At 40.4% G+C, this 17,817-nt stretch overlaps 1 protein-coding gene across 3 annotated transcripts in view; it reads right to left on the bottom strand.

Annotated features, from left to right (window-relative positions):
• Positions 1–2,839: 2,839 nt before the first annotated feature.
• LOC124872422 (ephrin-A5b-like) overlaps positions 2,840–17,817 on the bottom strand; it is a 109,089-nt gene continuing 94,111 nt past the window's right edge. For all 3 annotated transcript variants that reach the window (XM_047372395.1, XM_047372396.1, XM_047372397.1), the window contains 3 exons: positions 14,431–14,496; positions 14,189–14,269; positions 2,840–9,813 (listed from right to left, as the gene is read on the bottom strand). In XM_047372395.1, the coding sequence (XP_047228351.1) occupies positions 9,689–9,813; positions 14,189–14,269; positions 14,431–14,496 (272 nt within the window). In that variant the 3' untranslated portion in view covers positions 2,840–9,688. The remainder of the gene's footprint in view (positions 9,814–14,188; positions 14,270–14,430; positions 14,497–17,817) is intronic.

Raw genomic sequence — 17,817 nt, 5'->3', positions numbered from 1 at the left:
AGAATATTGTTGAAAAGTGAATTTATTTCAATCATTTATTAAAAAAGTGAAAACTCAAATAATTTATTTATTAATTCCACACAGACTACAGCTGAATTGACGCTTGTCTAGCAGACACTCTCCACAAGGATGGTAAAAAACAAAAGGCACACATTGCTGCAGAAGTCTGATGTTCATAGAGTGCTGCAACCAAGTATTTTATTGGAAAGTTAAGTGAAAAACGGAAAAACGGAAAAACGGAAAAACGGTCTTAGAAAAAGGTACATGAGCATCAGGGATTGGTATTTTTACAGTGTGGGCAGGTGCCAAAAAGGAAATCAGCATCTCCATGAAGCTTGTCAACAGAGGGAAGAATGAAGTGCTCTAAACTTTCCTGGTAGCAGGCTGCTCTTGACAAAATAAATATGTTTGTTTGGGGCTGCTCGATTAAGAAAAATAAACATATTCATGATTATTTTGGTATATTTTGAAATCATTGGCATATAAATTATTACTCATGTTTGGAAAATGCATATATTGGACCTGAAAAACAGTATTTTGCCTTGAAAATAAAACTTTCCATATATATAGATATGTGATATAGTTATGTGGGTAGCAAGCACGATTGTCGCGGCTCTGTGTTGGTGTGCAGTGTATGTGTGTGTGTTTCTTTCCACCCTCTGCTCTAGAGCGTTTCCTGGCAGGTGCTGCTGATCAGGGCCTAATCACTGGCCTTCTTAAGGAGCTGAAACCAGGAGTGAGACATCAGCCTGTTGCTACATTTTTGTGGTACTGACCGTGATGTGCAGTGCTTGTGCATACATTTTGTTGTACCTAATTGGAATTTTCTCTTGTCGTTTTCCCCAGACCTTGCCCGATGGGTTTTTAAGGCTCCTAGTCCTGTGATCTGTTTTCTGAGCGAGCTTCAAGGTTTCGTTCCTCATCTCACCACCGCGAGTCTCCCTACCTTCTCAGCTTCTGGCCCTGGCTTGGGTGAGGTTTTTTTTGGAGAACCTCACTTCTGTTGTCACCTGCCTGTCCACCCTCCTACGTGGGAACGCTTAAACTGAGTCGTCACTTGAGAGCTAAAGGAAAGAATGGAAACTGCCGCCTACCACACTCATCCTGCCAACCTCCATCTCAGAGGAAAGACTTACCTCCCCAGCTAAACCACAACCGCTCTGGCTGTAAGTTCCTGAACAAACCCTTATAAAAGAAAACACCTTGTGTTCTCCTCAGAGTTTAAAGAAACGCTACATTATGACAACGATAACATTTAAAGGATTCGGTTGGCTTGAATCACGAAGGTCATTAAAACAAAGTGGGATTAAGAAGGAATAACTCTGAATGTTCTTCCTCCTGGATCTGTCGTTGATTGTTTCCAAGACATTTGAGGCCATTATGTTTCAATCTGATTAATAGAGGTGACAATTGTCTGGATCAACCAATGGGGTGCTGAGATATTTACAGGTGCAGCGCTACAGTGAGTTGTTGTGGACAAACTTTACTTCTGTTATATGGTCTTATTTGAATGGGGAAAATATTTGGAGGTAGCAGAGAACTATCAAAACGAGCTAAAAACTATTTTATTTAAATGAAATGACCACCGTGATATATTATTGGAATATAATTGTCCAGCCTGCAATGTGAAAATTCAACACAAACCTGTGTTCAAACACCTCTAATCATTATTCATTTCTCTAGTAATTCCCAGATGTGTTTACCTTTTATCAAATTATCCATATGTGGTTTTCACTCCAAGTAAAGTGTTTTTAGGCCAAGATAAAGGTAACTTTCTATTTAAGGGGAATTTAAGCACACAGTAAAATACATTTTCCTTCTGACCTCTCAGTTATAATCTCACCTATCTTGGCCTTCTTTGGAGCCCAGATTATATATTAAGGCCTTGTAGTTGTGAGAATCCATTTTAGTGGAGTCATTTTGGAAAGGAGGGCAACAAAATAGGCCTCTTACTGAAGCATGTGCCACCAGCTTTTTTCCAATTACATTGTTTTTGTGATGGTTTGCAACTGAACTCAAACCTGGACAATAGATTTGATTATTTCTACTGTCCTAGAGGACCAACACCAGCAGGTGGCATGGCTCCCCAAACCATCTGAGTGGGGAAACTTAACACTGGACCTCAAGCAAATCAGATTCCCACCTCATCACTGCTGCTGGAGACTCTGGGACCTTGATTTCCAAATAAGATGATGTACTTTCATCTGAAACAAGAACTATGAGCCCAAGTAAAACTCTTCTGATGTTGGATTTGAGGTTTATGAGAGATGTACCCAGATTTTTCTGTTGGAGAACCTTGGCATCAGATTTAGAGGAGCTGACCCTCATGCTGGTTGCTTTACAGTTGACTGGGAACCCCAGCAGTATGGTCTGAAGGGCCACTAGAACATAAAAAGATGAACCAAAACCAGAATGTTCTGGACTCCTTCCTGAAGATTTGTCATATTTGTGTTGATACTGTTTAAACACAATTACATCTTTAGGTGCCTGGAGTAGGTTAAAGCAGAGAGGGAGGAGAATGTCTGAGACAGAACGCGCAGGTGAAAAATTGAAGCCGACAGCAGAGGAGGCAGACCGGAGCGAGGAGCAACAAGAGCGCGTGAGATGGCGTTTTCTTGGCAGAGCTCCCTGAAGCACTGCACATTCCAGCAAGATTAATTCAGGCCACTTCTGTTTTTGTTATTCCAGTCTGCGAATTACCCCCAGATTACAGAGAAGCAGCTGTTCAGCCACTTCCCCCAGACTCAACCAAGACAAACATCACACTCTCTGTACGTTCTTTCCACTTCATAACCTGGCACCCACCAACAAGATTAATGAAACAGATCAGACACCGCAATTACAACCACAAGGAAATATTTATTAAACCTTTTTTTTTGTTTCTTTCAGTTAGTCATAGCTGCTCCAATATGTGTATTTACAAAGACATGGCCTTTTTGTAGAAAAGTCTGGTGAGAGACTGAACAGGAAAAAAGACATTAGAAGAGTTTAGATGGGACTCATTTAGGCACAAGGTACAATCACAACAACGTTAAAACAAGTGTGCGGTTTTGTGCCACATCCACGTCTTGCTGTGGGGGGAAATGAGTAGGAAAAATGTTCCCACTGACAAAAACATACATAAGATTATAAGATAAAGAAGAACAGATGCTGCAAAGCAAGGACAAGGTGGTAATATCTATAAGGTACCTAAATCAGGTGACAAAGTCCTTCTGAACACATTATCCACCCTACATGTTGTGGATTTTCATAAAGAAGTCATGAAACATGAATATTTGATGCAGAAACCAAAGCTATCCATCTCATCGGTCAGCTTGAAAACACCTGAGGGTGTGAAGATAAAACAGAAACACAGCACATCTTGAGCCTTCCAGATATTTCCAGCAACATAATGAACCTAAAAAAAGAACCAGGAGGACAGATCTTCTATTTCTTGCTTTCATTCAGCATCTCACGATTAATGATTGTAACATGAGCCTACTGCATGTCATGTGCATCAGCTATTTGGATAAAAATATCTACAGATACGAGGCCGTTAGTTCTTATTTTTTATATAAAAGACATATAAAATGAAAGTCAGCAGGTTCTGTATCAAACTTGTTCATCTTGTTAATGTGTTGGTTTGAGTCATCCCTAAAAAGAGGTGCAGAACATTACAGAGTGGCTTACAACAGACTAAGCGTTGGGATACACAGTATCCAGGAAAAGATCTGACTGTTTTTTTTCTGACCGCAGGCGATCGTTTAACTCATGCTGTATTTATAACGTTAAGTCTCAACAGGAAAAGTCACTCAACTATTTCACCTCCTCAACTCCATTTTTGTAATTAAACTATCACGACACCAGGTTATGAATTATATGACTATTTAGTCTTCTCAAATTAATACTTCAATGGTCTAGTTTCACTCTTGGGTTTTTAGTCAGTCCAAACAGTAACACAACTTTGCCAACTATGTAAGAAAACAGATCCAGAATAAGGTCGCTGACAGATGAAGGCGATAATTCTATCCAGTTAAAACAAACAAAATCAGCTCCAAATGTTGAACTTTGAAGGGGTTTAGTAAAGAGATCTTGAATTACATTTTAACGTGGCACTCCAGCAGTTTTACTCATCAGTTTCAGTTTACCAAACAATACAAAGGTTCTGATTTACTATTTTCAAAAAGAAGGCAGAATTTTATAAAAAGCTGAGTTGCTAAACTTTGGTCTGCTCAGTTTTGGAGTATTAGGGCTGCAATTAAAGGTAAAAGTTAAATTTTTAAATGTTTCTGAAATGGGTTTGCATGTCGTTCATGTCTGGCTAACAGCCATTAAGAGCCAAGCCAATAGCCATAAAAGCCTAGATAACAGCTACTTATAGTTGAGCTAATAGCTAGTCCAGGTACCAGCTAGTTAGAGTCAGTCAGAAAGCTACAGAGTCAAGCTAATAGTTACAAAAGCTGGGGGCTAGCTAAAGTGATGTTAACAGCTGATCAGAATCAAGCTACAGCCACACAAGCTAGCAGGTACATAAAGCCAAGCTAATTGCTGCTCTAGCTAGTAGTCAACATCAAGGTAATAGCTGGTCAAAGTCTAACTAAAAGCTACACAAGCTACCATATACTCAGAGTAAAGCTGGTAGCTAATAGCCACTCAGTGTCAAACTAATAATCTTTCGGTCGAGTTGACAGCTACTCAGAGTTGAACTAAAAGCTACTCAAGTTAGCAACTAGCCAAGCATGTACATACTCAAGCTAACAATGAGATTCACAGTCAAGCTAACAGGTAATAAGTAAAGCTAATTGGTAGATTCAAACTAGTCAGTTTAACTAGATTGAGTTGTTTTCATTGTCACAATGTTCTCAGCCAAAAATGTGTGTGGTGATTTATTAAGTGCATCAGCGGAGGCTCCTAAACAAATTTCGAGTGAATTATAATTCCACTTTAAAGAATAAATAAATATAGATAGTAGTAATGAAAATTTGAAAAACCATTGGTCAAATTGATAAAACTAGGACTCCACTATTTGAGATTGTTGAATGCAGCAACTTCTATTTTTTTTAATTTAGTATAGGAACACGAATGTCATTATTTAGCAGGTGTTAAAATACCTGATAAAGAGTTCGCCCAAACAAAGAAATATTTATTTTTTAGTTGTTTCAGAAGGTGAACGTTTGTTTTGAGTAGGCCCCAATCTGAGTAGCCGTGACTCTTCAATGAGAATATCTGATTCTCCAAACTGAATTCATTCTAACTGCTATAAACTGTAGTTAAAAGTTAAAAAGCCAACATACAAAGACTGAGCTTTCAAAAGGACAGTTTTCAAAATTTAGATTTTGATAGAATCAATTATCATTTCCTGTTATGATTTTAAAAAAAGTATATTTTGCTCTTATGCAAATTGTTTGTAAGCTTTATTGGAACAAAACTACAATTCTGCTCCAAATTATGATTCTAGCAAGATTTGTAATTAAGATATCTTTTATTCGAATGGTACATAATTATATTCTCTTGTAAAAATTGATTTTCCTTATTAAAGCTTCTGTTAATATTATTACAAATTCATCCTGAAAACTAAATTTGTATCTTTTAATATGTGATGTTTCATAAATTCACACTTTTACTTCAATAGCAACTTTAACTTTTTCTTTAAAAAGTTAACAATTAAATACATACTTATCTGAAAAATGTTATAAAGAAAGAATAAAACTTGAACTTTACATTCTTGGTGACACATTAAATTTCTGATTTAATTTTCTCTAAAGCCCAATTTAAATCCTGATTTAATCTTTTTTTTTTTTTTTACTTTAACAGTTCCCCTAATACTTCCCTGCAAGGAGCAGTTAGCACAGACCTGTAACCACAAGGCTTTGTGCATTGACAGCTGACTAAATATGAACATAGTGTTGCATTGAAACAGCCTCCTCACATGTTTCTTACTCCCTCATTTTCCCCTCTCAGTTCCAGCTCTAGGAGAGGTTCAGATTTCGTTGACCACACTCTGTGTTTTCCTTCTTCTCTGGGGGTCAATTTTTCATTCCAGAAATAACCGGTACATGGTGGATTTTCTGTTCAGACAACACTTTACCCAACATCAAAGAGAGAAACTGAATCACTCAGCTGGCAACCCAATGCGCACCTCTGCTGCCTGCTTTGTAAATAGTTTTTACTGTTTTAAAGATAAATCTCACCGATGTGGAGCCCAGTTCATGCCAGGTGTAAAAATAAATATATTTTTAATTAGATTTAAATGTAGATTTAAAAGAACAACCTAATTAAGTAAAAGGCAGATATTTCTATAATTTCAATCAAATGTCCAAACTCAAAACAAATTTTCTTACAACTTGTCGCTTGAAGGCATTAATGTTTGTTGTCCAGTGTAATGTATGATATTTGAAAAATTAAAATTAAGCTGTGGCTTCTTGTCTGTTACTTGGTGGTTAGGGTATTAAAGAATAAAGTGCCCTCTACAATTATTAGCACTCCTGTTGGTTAAATGACTTAAAATCAAAGGTTGTTATGGAGATTTTTTTTATTTTTCTCTTAACTCCTCTTAAATGTGTGTGTTGGGCCTTGTCCTCTCATGCTTATCAGAACTCTAGTTGTTTTAAAGACAATTTATTGCTTTGACTGACTGTAGGTTCTGCTCTAGCATGGTACAGATTTCTCTTGTGAAGTACCTCAAGGCTCTATTTTAAGATCCATACTGTTATCACTCTACACAATTCCCCCATAATATCTTTTCATGGGTATTTTTGAATAACTTTATTCCTGTTGCAATTTCCTAACCTATGAAGATCAATATACAACTGCCTTACTTGAAAGACATGTTCTCTTCTCTTTCCCATTTTAAAGGGTAACTAATAGCAAAAGGCCTTTGTCACACCATATTTATAACCTATAAGTCCCAAAACACCATGATCAACATAAATAACCAAAGTATAAAACTGCTTCAGTTACATTTGTTTTCATTTGAATTTTAGAGACACCAAGAATTATAGTAATTTTGTTGTTTTAATGTGTCTACCCCAGTGATACAGAAAAATATAATAGCAACAACAATAATAATAAGAAATCCTTTTACAAATCTCTGCCAGGGGTGCCAATAATTAAATTTAATTCCCTATTTTTAAGAATATAGAAAATCCATCAATAAATCTGTCAAAAGAGTTTTATGGTTTAGGAACTAATAGAGCATATTATTTATTGAACGAGGAGAATTTCCCTCAGGTTTGAATCATTACTGGTACCAGTAATTTTGCTACCAGTGATTAAGATTTAATTTTTTTAATTAGAATTTTTTTCCCCACTGAAAATTTGTACTCAAATCTATTGTTAGATCTCTATTTTTTCAGTGCAAAATTATTATGCTGCAATAAAAGATTAATTGAATTTTTCTACAACATTAGCAGCAGTACTAATCATTGCAGAGAGAGTTGAATGTGTGTAAGTTCAAAGACACTGAACTTTAAAGCTAGAATATGTGAAACTTTCTAACTTCAGTCAATGTTAAATTCTGATTTCCATGTTTGATGACACAAAAAACTAAAACTAAAAGTAAAATAAAGTAAATCTGTTCCATCAGCTTACTAAAAGCATAACGTTTAGAAACTAACTGGACAGATTCCCCCCAACTTTAACTTAACTTCAGCACCTGGCGGTAGCTGAGTTACATATGTTTTATTCATTCGAGGCAATTTCCCTCAAATTGTTAGAATTATAAAGGTTGCCAGAAACTTGAGATTTACCTGTGATTTACATTATAAAAACACCAACAAGGGTTATTTACTCTCCACTAACTAAATAAGTTAAAATAACAGTTGGAGATCTAAAAAATGTTCAAGCTGAGGTTGTGCTAGTGCAAAAAAAGATGTATTTATACAAAAAGAACTGTGTAGCAACTAGTGTTGCTGATAATTGTAGAGGACAGTCTATGTGTGGTTTATTTAAAACATACTGAACTTTTAGAATTTGTAAAACTTTGCAACTTCAGTCAACTTTAAAATCTGTTAATTGTTTGCAGGAATAGAAAATAAGTAAAAATGTCCAAACAGCTTACTGGGAGCTTACTCTGATTTCCCCACATACATTTTTATTTGTCCACCTGCCACTTACTGGGTACAGCATTATTTATTTATTTGTGACAAATTAGATAAAAACAATTATTTCCTAATGTTGACTTTCTGCCAACTGTAAAAATGCGCTCGAATTAAAGGTTATAATTTAAAAATTTTTCTTTATGAGACTATTCTACTGCAATAAAATATTTATTTTTTATGCATTTTTACCAGGAGTGATAATAACTGGGAAGGGCATGTGTCATCTTTTGAATATATTGAATCTTTGAAACCATCCAGCGTCAGTCAATCTCAGAATATATAATTTATGTTTGCTGACAAACGAAAGACAATAAGCAACTTACCAACAGTTATGAATTTTATGAAACACTATTCCGCCTACTTTAATCTTTATTTTTGCATCTGGTTCTAGCTGGGTTCCATACACTTTTAAAAAATCAAGGGAAATTTCCCTCAAGATTGCCATAAAAAGTTGTTCTTTTTATTGATCTCATGTTCGGCATGGATACATCCCTGAATTTTAAATTTGCCTATATTTACAATAGCAGTGTAAATAGTGATCCACAAAAACAACAGCATAACTACCTTTGTGACATTTGTCAGTGGCAAATTCAAAACACAAGTACTCATTTTCTACACCCTGATGAACACCAGTCTCTTTTTCTTTTCCTACACTTTGTTAAAAACAACTAAATCCATCACATGTGATCATTTCCAAACAGACACAAACTCTTTTTTTTTTAAAACAAAGGTGTCATATGAACTAGCATCCTGTGATGGGTATTTGTTTTTATTACCTTTCTATCTGTACTTACAGAATAAACCAGAACAGAAAAAAAGCGCAAGGACTTCACAATAAATAGGAAAATAACATTTTGCCTGGTAAAATGCCTTGTCCACATCTGTTCTCTGTTCCAATATTTTACTGTACACCCGTGTTGGCTGCTACACTGACATCGTATATTAAAAAAAAAAAGCAATGCATTAATTGATCATTAAATTGATTCTGTCCAAAAACGAGATGAGTGCTTCCTTAATATTCTTTTCTGTTAACAGATCCACAGTCCGTGACGATGCATCCTTTCTAACCTGAGAGGAAGGTTAAGTCATTACAGCGCCAAGCTCTTATGCAGTCTCTTCATAGCATCCTCCGTCGTTCCTCTCGCACCGAGGTGAGACTTAATCGTGTTCCACGTGGTGGCATTCCCAAACGAAAATAAAAGTCTGTAAACTTTTTCAGGATCCTGCTGTGCTTCTTTGCAATTCGAGCTAATTAGTGTTCTGACTGTGTATATCGTGTCCTGTGGGGGAACATTTTAAAAAGGACGTCTGTGTGCTTGTCTTGTCAACACAAGGAAATGGTGAAGTATCTGCATACGGTGAATTACAGCAAGGCTCTTCCATCAGCGCCCAGACTAGTTGGTGCTTTTACAAACTCAACAAACAAACAAAGGCTTCTCTGCTGAAGTCTCTTCCCCTCTCCTTTCAGACGGAGACAGTCTCATCAGTGTTTTTGTATTTTTTTTTAAAAGTGCTCCTTTAAGAGGGAGGTGTTGCAGGGTAGAGAGGCCTGTGGTCCAATCACGACAGTCCATTACCCGGGCAGAGGGCTCTTCCCTTCGGATTGGCCGCTATAACGATAAGATGGCAGCCAGGAGCATGAGGGCGGAGCTCAGGAGCAGGATGGAAAACTGGTGCCGACCAGCAGAGTTCACGTCTCTTCTGGCTGGTTCTGGTGACTCGTGACTGATTCCATCTGAGAGGAGAAAAAAAAGACATTTTTAATGAAAACATGACTTGCCATTTCCAGGTGGTTTGAGTTTTAAAAAGCAAAGTCCTCGTTCTTGTTTATTAAACCAGTGCCTTGCAAAAGTACATTTGGACATATTTTTTGGGACTGCATGTGACACACCACAAAGTAACACAAAGTATCTCAAAATTGTAAAAGAGAAGGAAGATATGTTTTTAAAAATTGCTAACAAACAAAAATTTTTTATTTGTGGGATGCCTTTACTATGATGCTTCTAGATAAAATCCAGTGCAAACAATTTTCCTTTCATTTCCTTATACATCATTCTATTCTAACTCACCACTAGGTGGTGATCAGTGGACATCTCAGCTCCTCTCTTCACCCGAGTGTATAAAACATGCGGGCGATGGTCTGATGATACGACAACAAAGTCGATCATTGATCTCCTGCCTAGGGTGTCCTGGTGCCAAGTGCACTGATGGACACCCTTATGTTTGAACATGGTGTTCATTATGGACAATCCGTAACTAGCACAGAAGTCCAGTAACAAAACACCACTCGGATTCAGATCGGGGAGGCCATTCCTCCTGATCACACATCTCCAGGTGTCACTGTCGTTTCCCACGTGGGCGTTGAAGTCCCACAGCAGAATAATGGAGTCACCGGGAGGGGCACTATCCAGCACCCCTGACAGGGACGACAAGCAAACCCACACCAGCCCGCCGCCTCTCCCCGTGGGCCACTCCAGAGTAGAAGAGAGTCCAGCCCCTCTCAAGGAGATGGGTTCCACAGCCCACGCTGTGCGTGGAGGTGAGCCCGACTATTTCTAGTCGAAATCTCTCTACCTCCTGCACAAGCTCAGGCTCCTTCCCCCCCAGCGAGGGGACATTCCACGTCCCTAGAGCCAGCCTAAGCATCCGTGGATCGGGCCGCCGAGGTCTCCACCTTCGTCCGCCGCCCACTCCTCTTTGCACCGGTCCCTCACGGTTCCCCCTGCAGGTGGTGGGCCCACTGGGGAATGGTTTTGCGTCTCTCGTTAGAGTCCGAGTGGACCATGTTCTCCGCATCTATTGTCGATGCTGCCACCCGTAGCTGTGGCCGTAAGGTCTGCGGTGCCTGTCGCAGCGGCAATCCCCGAACCTGGTGGTGGACACCGGCAGTAAGGGACGCTGTCAAGCTGAAGAAGGAGTCCTATCGGCTGTGGTTGGCTTGTGGGACTCCTGAGGCGGCTGACGGGTACCGTGGGTCCAAGCGTGCCACAGCCCGGGCGGTGGCAGAGGCAAAAACGCGGACCTGGGAGGAGTTTGGTGAGGCAATGGAGAAGGACTACCGGTTGGACCCGAAGTGATTCTGGCAAACCGTCCGGCGCCTCAGGAGGGGGAAGCAGTGCTTCGCCAACACTGTTTACAGTGGGGGTAGGAGGCTGCTGATCTCGACTGGGGACATTATCGGGCGGTGGAAGGAGTACTTCGAGGATCTCCTCAATCCTGCCATCACGCATTCCCTGGTGGAAACACAGGCTGGGGACTCGGGGTTGGACTCTTTCATCACCCAGGCTGAAGTCACCGAGGTGGTTAAAAAGCTCCACGGTGGCAGGGCTTCGGGGTTTGATGAGATCCGCCCTGAGTACCTCAAGTCTTTGGATGTTGTGGGGCTGTCATGGTTGACACGCCTCTTCAACATTGCGTGGCGGACGGGGACAGTGCCTCTGGACTGGCAGACTGGGGTGGTGGTCCCCTACATAAGAAGGGTGACCGGAGGGTGTGTTCCAACTACAGGGGGATCACACTCCTCAGCCTCCCTGGTAAGGCCTACGCCAGGGTATTGGAGAGGAGAGTCCGGCCGATAGTTGAACCTCAGCTTCAGGAAGAGCAGTGTGGTTTTCGTCCTGGCCGTGGAACACTGGACCAGCTCTATACCCTCTACAGGGTGCTCGAGGGTTCATGGGAGTTTGCCCAACCGGTCCACATGTGTTTTGTGGACCTAGAGAAAGCATTCGACTGTGTCCCTCGTGATGCCCTGTGGGGGGTGCTCCAGGAGTATGGAATTGGGGGCCCTTTACTAGGGGCCATCCGGTTTCTGTACAAGCGGAGCAGGAGTTTGGTTCGCATTGCCGGCACTAAGTCGGACCTGTTCCCGGTGCATGTTGGACTCCGGCAGGGCTGCCCTTTGTCACCGGTCCTGTTCATAACTTTTATGGACAGGATTTCTAGGCGCAGCCAAGGGCCGGAGGGGGTCTGGTTTGGGGACCAGAGGATTTCGTCTCTTCTTTTTGCAGATGACGTGGTCCTGCTGGCCCCCTCTAGCCGAGACCTACAGCATGCACTGGGGCGGTTCGCAGCCGAGTGTGAAGCGGCTGGGATGAGGATCAGCTCCTCCAAGTCCGAGGCCATGGTACTCGACAGGAAATGGGTGGCTTGTCCTCTTCAGGTTGGAAGGGAGTTCCTGCCTCAAGTGGAGGAGTTTAAGTATCTCGGGGTCTTGTTCACGAGTGAGGGAAGAATGGAGCGGGAGATCGACAGACAGATCGTTGCGGCTCCTGCAGTAATGGGGGCGCTGTGCTGGTCCGTTGTGGTGAAGAGAGAGCTGAGCCGAAAAGCGAAGCTCTTGATTTACCGGTCGGTCTACGTTCCTACCCTCACTTATGGCCATGAACTTTGGGTCATGGCGGAAGAACGAGATCCCGGAAACAAGCGGCTGAAATGAGCTTCCTCCGTAGGGTGGGCGGGCACTCCCTTAGAGATAGGGTGAGGAGCTCGGCCATCCGGGAGGGGCTCGGAGTAGAGCCGCTGCTCCTCAACATCGAGGAGCCAGTTGAGGTGGCTTGGGCATCTATACCGGATGCCTCCTGGACGCCTTCCTCGGGAGGTGTTCCAGGCACGTCACACTGGGAGGAGGCCCAGGGGACGGCCCAGGACACGCTGGAGGGACTATGTCTCTCGGCTGGCCTGGAAATGCCTTGGGCTCCCCCACGGAGGAGCTGGAGGAGGTGTCTGGGAAGAGGGACGTCTGGGCATCTCTGCTGAGTCTCCTGCCCCCGCGACCCGGTCCCGGATAAAGTGGAAGACGACAAGCGAACGACGATCATTCTATTCTCTCTCTTTTTTTAAATTACCTCTATTGTTTGATTTTCTGTATCATTGTAATGTTTTTCCTTATGTGCAGCGCCTTGAGTGCCTTGTTGCTGAAAAGCGCTATATAAGTAAACTTGACTTGACTTCCCAGATCAGCTAACTAAATTCACCTATACTGAATGGCAGGACAGTGAGAGCATTAACCAGAGAGGCAACAAAAAGACACATGGTTTCTCTGTAGGATCTGCAAAAATGCACAGCTCAGGTGGAATAATCTGTTGTCAGGACAACGTTTAGTTGTTCACTCCACAAATCTGGACTATTGGGAAGAGTGGCAAAATTGCTGAATTCCTAAAAGCAAGCCAAAAGAAATTCCTTCACTGGTTCCCCACAAGACACGTAGGGGACTCTGCAAACATGTGGAGTCAGAGACATGTAGTCAGAGTAGGCTGAAACACGTAACACTTGGTGTAAAGGACAACTAACACCCTGAACACACCATGCCCGCCATGAGAACTGGTGGTGGCAGCATCATGCTGTGGGAATGATTTTTTTCAACAGCGACAGGGAGGCTGCTAAGAGTTGATAGGAAGTTGGATGGAGCTAAACGCAGGACAATCCTGCAAGAAAACCTGTTAGAGGCTGCAAATGACTGGGGTGGAGGTACAGCTTCCAGCAGGACAACCTGAAACATACAGGCAGAGCTAAAGTGGGATGGTTCAGATCAAAGCATATTCATGTGTTAGAATGGCCTAGTCAACGTTGAGATCTGAATCTGACTGAGAATCTGTGACTTGAAAATTGATGCTATCTATCAAATCTAACTGGGTTAGAATGGGCCAGTCAAAGTTCAGGCCACAATCCTACTGGGAACCTGGATTTTATTCTGGAGTATCAGATTAAATATATGCAAAACCTTTAGCTTTTTATTTGTACACAATTATGAGATCCATACTATTTTGTAATGAAGAATGGCCAAACTTTCAGTCTAGATGTGCAAAGCTGGTAGAAATATAGCCCAAATCCTTGTAGTTGTAACTGCAGAGAAAAGTGGTTTTAGAAAGGATTGTTTGTAAAAAAAAAATAAAATAAAATAAACATTTAAAACCATGCATGAATTTTCCTTCCACTTCACTATTAGGCATTGAATTGGTATGTCACATAATTCCCATAGCAATATACTGAGTTTGTGGTTGCAATGTGCCAAAGTTAAAGGGGTATTACCACACCGTAATAAACAGAAACTTCACCATATTTTGTCTTTAACACACAAATCCAATTAGCAGTTTCTGTTAACTGTCACTAACCTCTGGGTTCGAGTGAATTGTGACTGTTTTCATCAAATTCGACTCCTTCCTGCGAGCTCCCAGAGTTTTTCACACAATTGTCTTCAGGAAACAAAGAGGAAAGAAAAAGAGATTTGAAGATTAGACTCATCAAACGTCACAGCTCTGATGCATGATCACAAGCTAAATTAAAGTAAAAAAAAAAAAAAAAACAGAAACAGAATGGGAAATCTGGTCATAGACACAACAAATATGCTGCTCACTTTGGGGCCTGACGAAGACCTTGAGCCGAAGGCAGCTCCTCCTTCCTCTGACGTCGGTGAGGGAGGCTGCAGGAAACGTGACAGTGTCAAACCAGAACACTTCAGACACATTACCTTTGGTTCTACATGTTAAAGTACCCCCTGTGAACTAATCTGCAGCAGTGTGAGCATGGAAAATGTTATTAAAATGTCAGTCTAAATGTCACCGTCATTACTGCACTTGAACCTAATTTGACAAAGGACATGATGAACAATGAGTAATATAATACAATGAAGGTGATTCAGGTTCTAAGGCATCAGCATTGCACTTTCAGAGTAATTTCTAGCTGAACCTATTGTTCTGATTGTTTTACTTTGACTCCTCGAACCAATTTCAAACGAAGGCAACTTTAATTTTTTAATTACTGTAAATGTTTTTGCATCATACTACATCTGAAGTTTACAGCATGCTCCAAACATATCGTCACTCCGTATAAAGATGGCAAAAAAGTCTTCTTTTGCTGCAGTAGCGTCATCTCACACAGACATCTGACTACATTTATTGAATAGAACAAAGCTAGATATGGCCTAAATATGATAAATTTAAAGGGTTCTCTTTGAATGCATGTTCTCCTATTCTGAATAGGGCATGTCTATTGGAATCAAGGCTTTGGAATTTACAGTGTTCTGCTGCGTCAGAAGAGAGTCTGTTCATTTTGCTGAGACTCGCGCACAATTATGCAAAATCTTATTGATTTTTCTAAATTTAACTGTGTCAGATTATGCTTCTGCAATAACAGAATAATTATATAAAAGAATAATTATAGCTCTATTTACATTATACAGGAAATCATTCAGTCATGTAACTGAATTTTATCTTTGTATTTAAAACTTAGTTTTAAATATGAGATTTGCTAACTTTTTATGCCATACCTGACCTGTATGAGGTCTAGAATACCAAAAGAAATATCATAATTTGATAAAGCACCATATTTTAAGGTTTTAACAGTAAACTATCTCACCACTTTCATTCATTTCATCTAAGACCTCTTCACACACTATACCTACTTTTAGTGAAAAACAGCGGTGAAACAGGAGGAACGGACAATCCCACAAGGTCGACGGTTTCTTCATCAGAGGTGTTCCACACTTATCTCTCATTTTAAAAACCCAATGACGAGCTTCATCCCGCTTTCTGAGCTCAGTGCTCGCCCTGATGTGTGAGTGTTTCAGCCTCCATATTTTATGTCAATGTCACCCTCATATTTCCAAGTCTAATTTGGCCAGGGGCAGTCATTTCTGTAGATGCATGGCACGCCGTTATGCTCACCTGCAGAATCTCATTTCCTGTGTTTCCTGATTGTGAAAGGCAGAGATTAAAACCCTTTCTTCTGAATTAATTTTCAAGTAGAGCTGAGGGGATCTAGCTCTGACTCGTGCTTTTGTCAACAGCGTTTTCATTTTTAGTGTGAACTTATCTTCAACCCCCAACAGATTCTGTCTGCTCTTTCAATTCCTTTGCACACATGCTACAATAACATGACCTCTTACATTTTCTGCAAGTCAAGAGTCTCAAACACAACTGATCTGACCACACAGAGACAACCTTTAACACGTCTGGATATTTAAGCATATGTACGTGCCTGTATGTTGGTTGTGGTTTCCCACGTATGTGCATCTGTGCACAGGCGTGTCCACAGTTTGTCTGTCTCCCAGACTCTACCGGGGAGTGAATCTGGCCAGCGGTAAATTCCTGATAGAAGCAAAGTGTGTCAGTGTTTCCACGGTTGCAGATAATTTCAGCTATTATTTCAAGACACTTTATTATCAGATGCCATGCAGCTGTGAGGAGAGACAAAAATTCTCACTAAACGTCGCCACGAGAGGAATATTGGATGGGAAGCAGCAGAGGAAGGAAATAAGCGAGAAAAATACTGTCAATCAACCATTTCTGTCTGTGTCAGCAGATATCGAGTTACTTCACTGGATCAAAACCTGACCGAACTGACCTAACAAAACTGTCTCTGTCATTTAAAAGGTCTCTCTCACCCTTCTTTTCTCCTGGTTTCCTATGCTGTCTTTTAGGGACTTTCCTGTAAAAAGTACATTTCTCCATTTTTGCTGGAAGATCTGAATCAGTCCATTCTGAGCTGGGGCCAGGAGCCCCCATTCAGTTAAAGTAAAATACAGGATGAGTAAATTCTGCTAAAAGCAAACTTTTCCCATAATTGTTATGAGAGATCAAAATAATACATAAATGTAAATAGATTTACTTTAATACTTGCTCTCAATTAATTTGAGTTATGGCAATTTATTTGTATAATCTTTAAAAAAGCTAAAACTTTAGCTCCTTCCATTAAAACTATTTATTTACATTCTTAGGTACTAGGACAGGGAGACCAAAATCAAAACAGTAATTGTAGTAAAAATATCATTATGCGGATATAGTTTAATAAAATATTTTTTTCATTTATTAATCCCTGTATTTGTGAGTATTTCTAATGTTCTGGTAGTTTCGTCCTTCTGCTACCCTGCAGTGTAATTTACCTCTGCTTTTGATTTTTGAAAAATAAATCCAATAAAATAATAAATATTATTTACTAATTTATCTCCCATCCCAACATCTCTGCTGTTATTTTACATCTTTTTATATTTCACTGCTAACAGTGTTGTAGCAAGTAGCACTAGATGTTAGGACCTGTCCAGCAGCTCAGAATTAAACAGAGGAAGATTATAAATAAAAATAAATAGAAAATTATCTAGATACAGATATAGGAAGCTGATGGCTGTAATTTATCTTGTTCACTGAATTTCCTGTTGATTAATCAATAGCCTAATACACCAAAACAATAAAGGTAGCCACGGTAACGTGCACAGACCTCACACTGTAATGCCAATTAATTCATCGTTGAAACAGACCCCACATGGCACATATGCAGTCAGTTAATATTGCAGCACACTGACATTGTCGTTACCAAGAGGTTGTTGTAATGCTTTGAAATAAATGGTTTGCAAAATGAGACGAAGAAACAAAAACTGAATTGGGGATTCAAATTCTAAAAAGGTTTTTATGTTCACAGTTAAAGTTTAATTAGCTGCTGCAGATCATTTTCTGCCTTTTTAATAATTGTTATTCCCATGTTTCCCCTCCCTTTCTCACCTTTCCATCCCCCTTTGCCACCCTCTCCTCACAGATTCCAACACTCTCACACAATTATCCGACCGTCTCTGCTCCTCTCTCTCTCATGTCTGCCACTGAGGTCAGAGTCTGGGTTTTCTGTCCTCGAGCAACGCGGCCTGTAACTCCAGCTCTGTCTGCAACTCTACACCGCGGTGGTAGTCAGGTCTTCCACGTTGCTGCTTCTCCATCACGGCGGGATAGATTTCCTGGTTATGCACTTCTACATG

Source organism: Girardinichthys multiradiatus, chromosome 8, assembly GCF_021462225.1.
Source record: "Girardinichthys multiradiatus isolate DD_20200921_A chromosome 8, DD_fGirMul_XY1, whole genome shotgun sequence".
Classification (NCBI taxonomy): domain Eukaryota; kingdom Metazoa; phylum Chordata; class Actinopteri; order Cyprinodontiformes; family Goodeidae; genus Girardinichthys; species Girardinichthys multiradiatus.
This window is presented reverse-complemented; position numbering and strand designations above follow the sequence as displayed.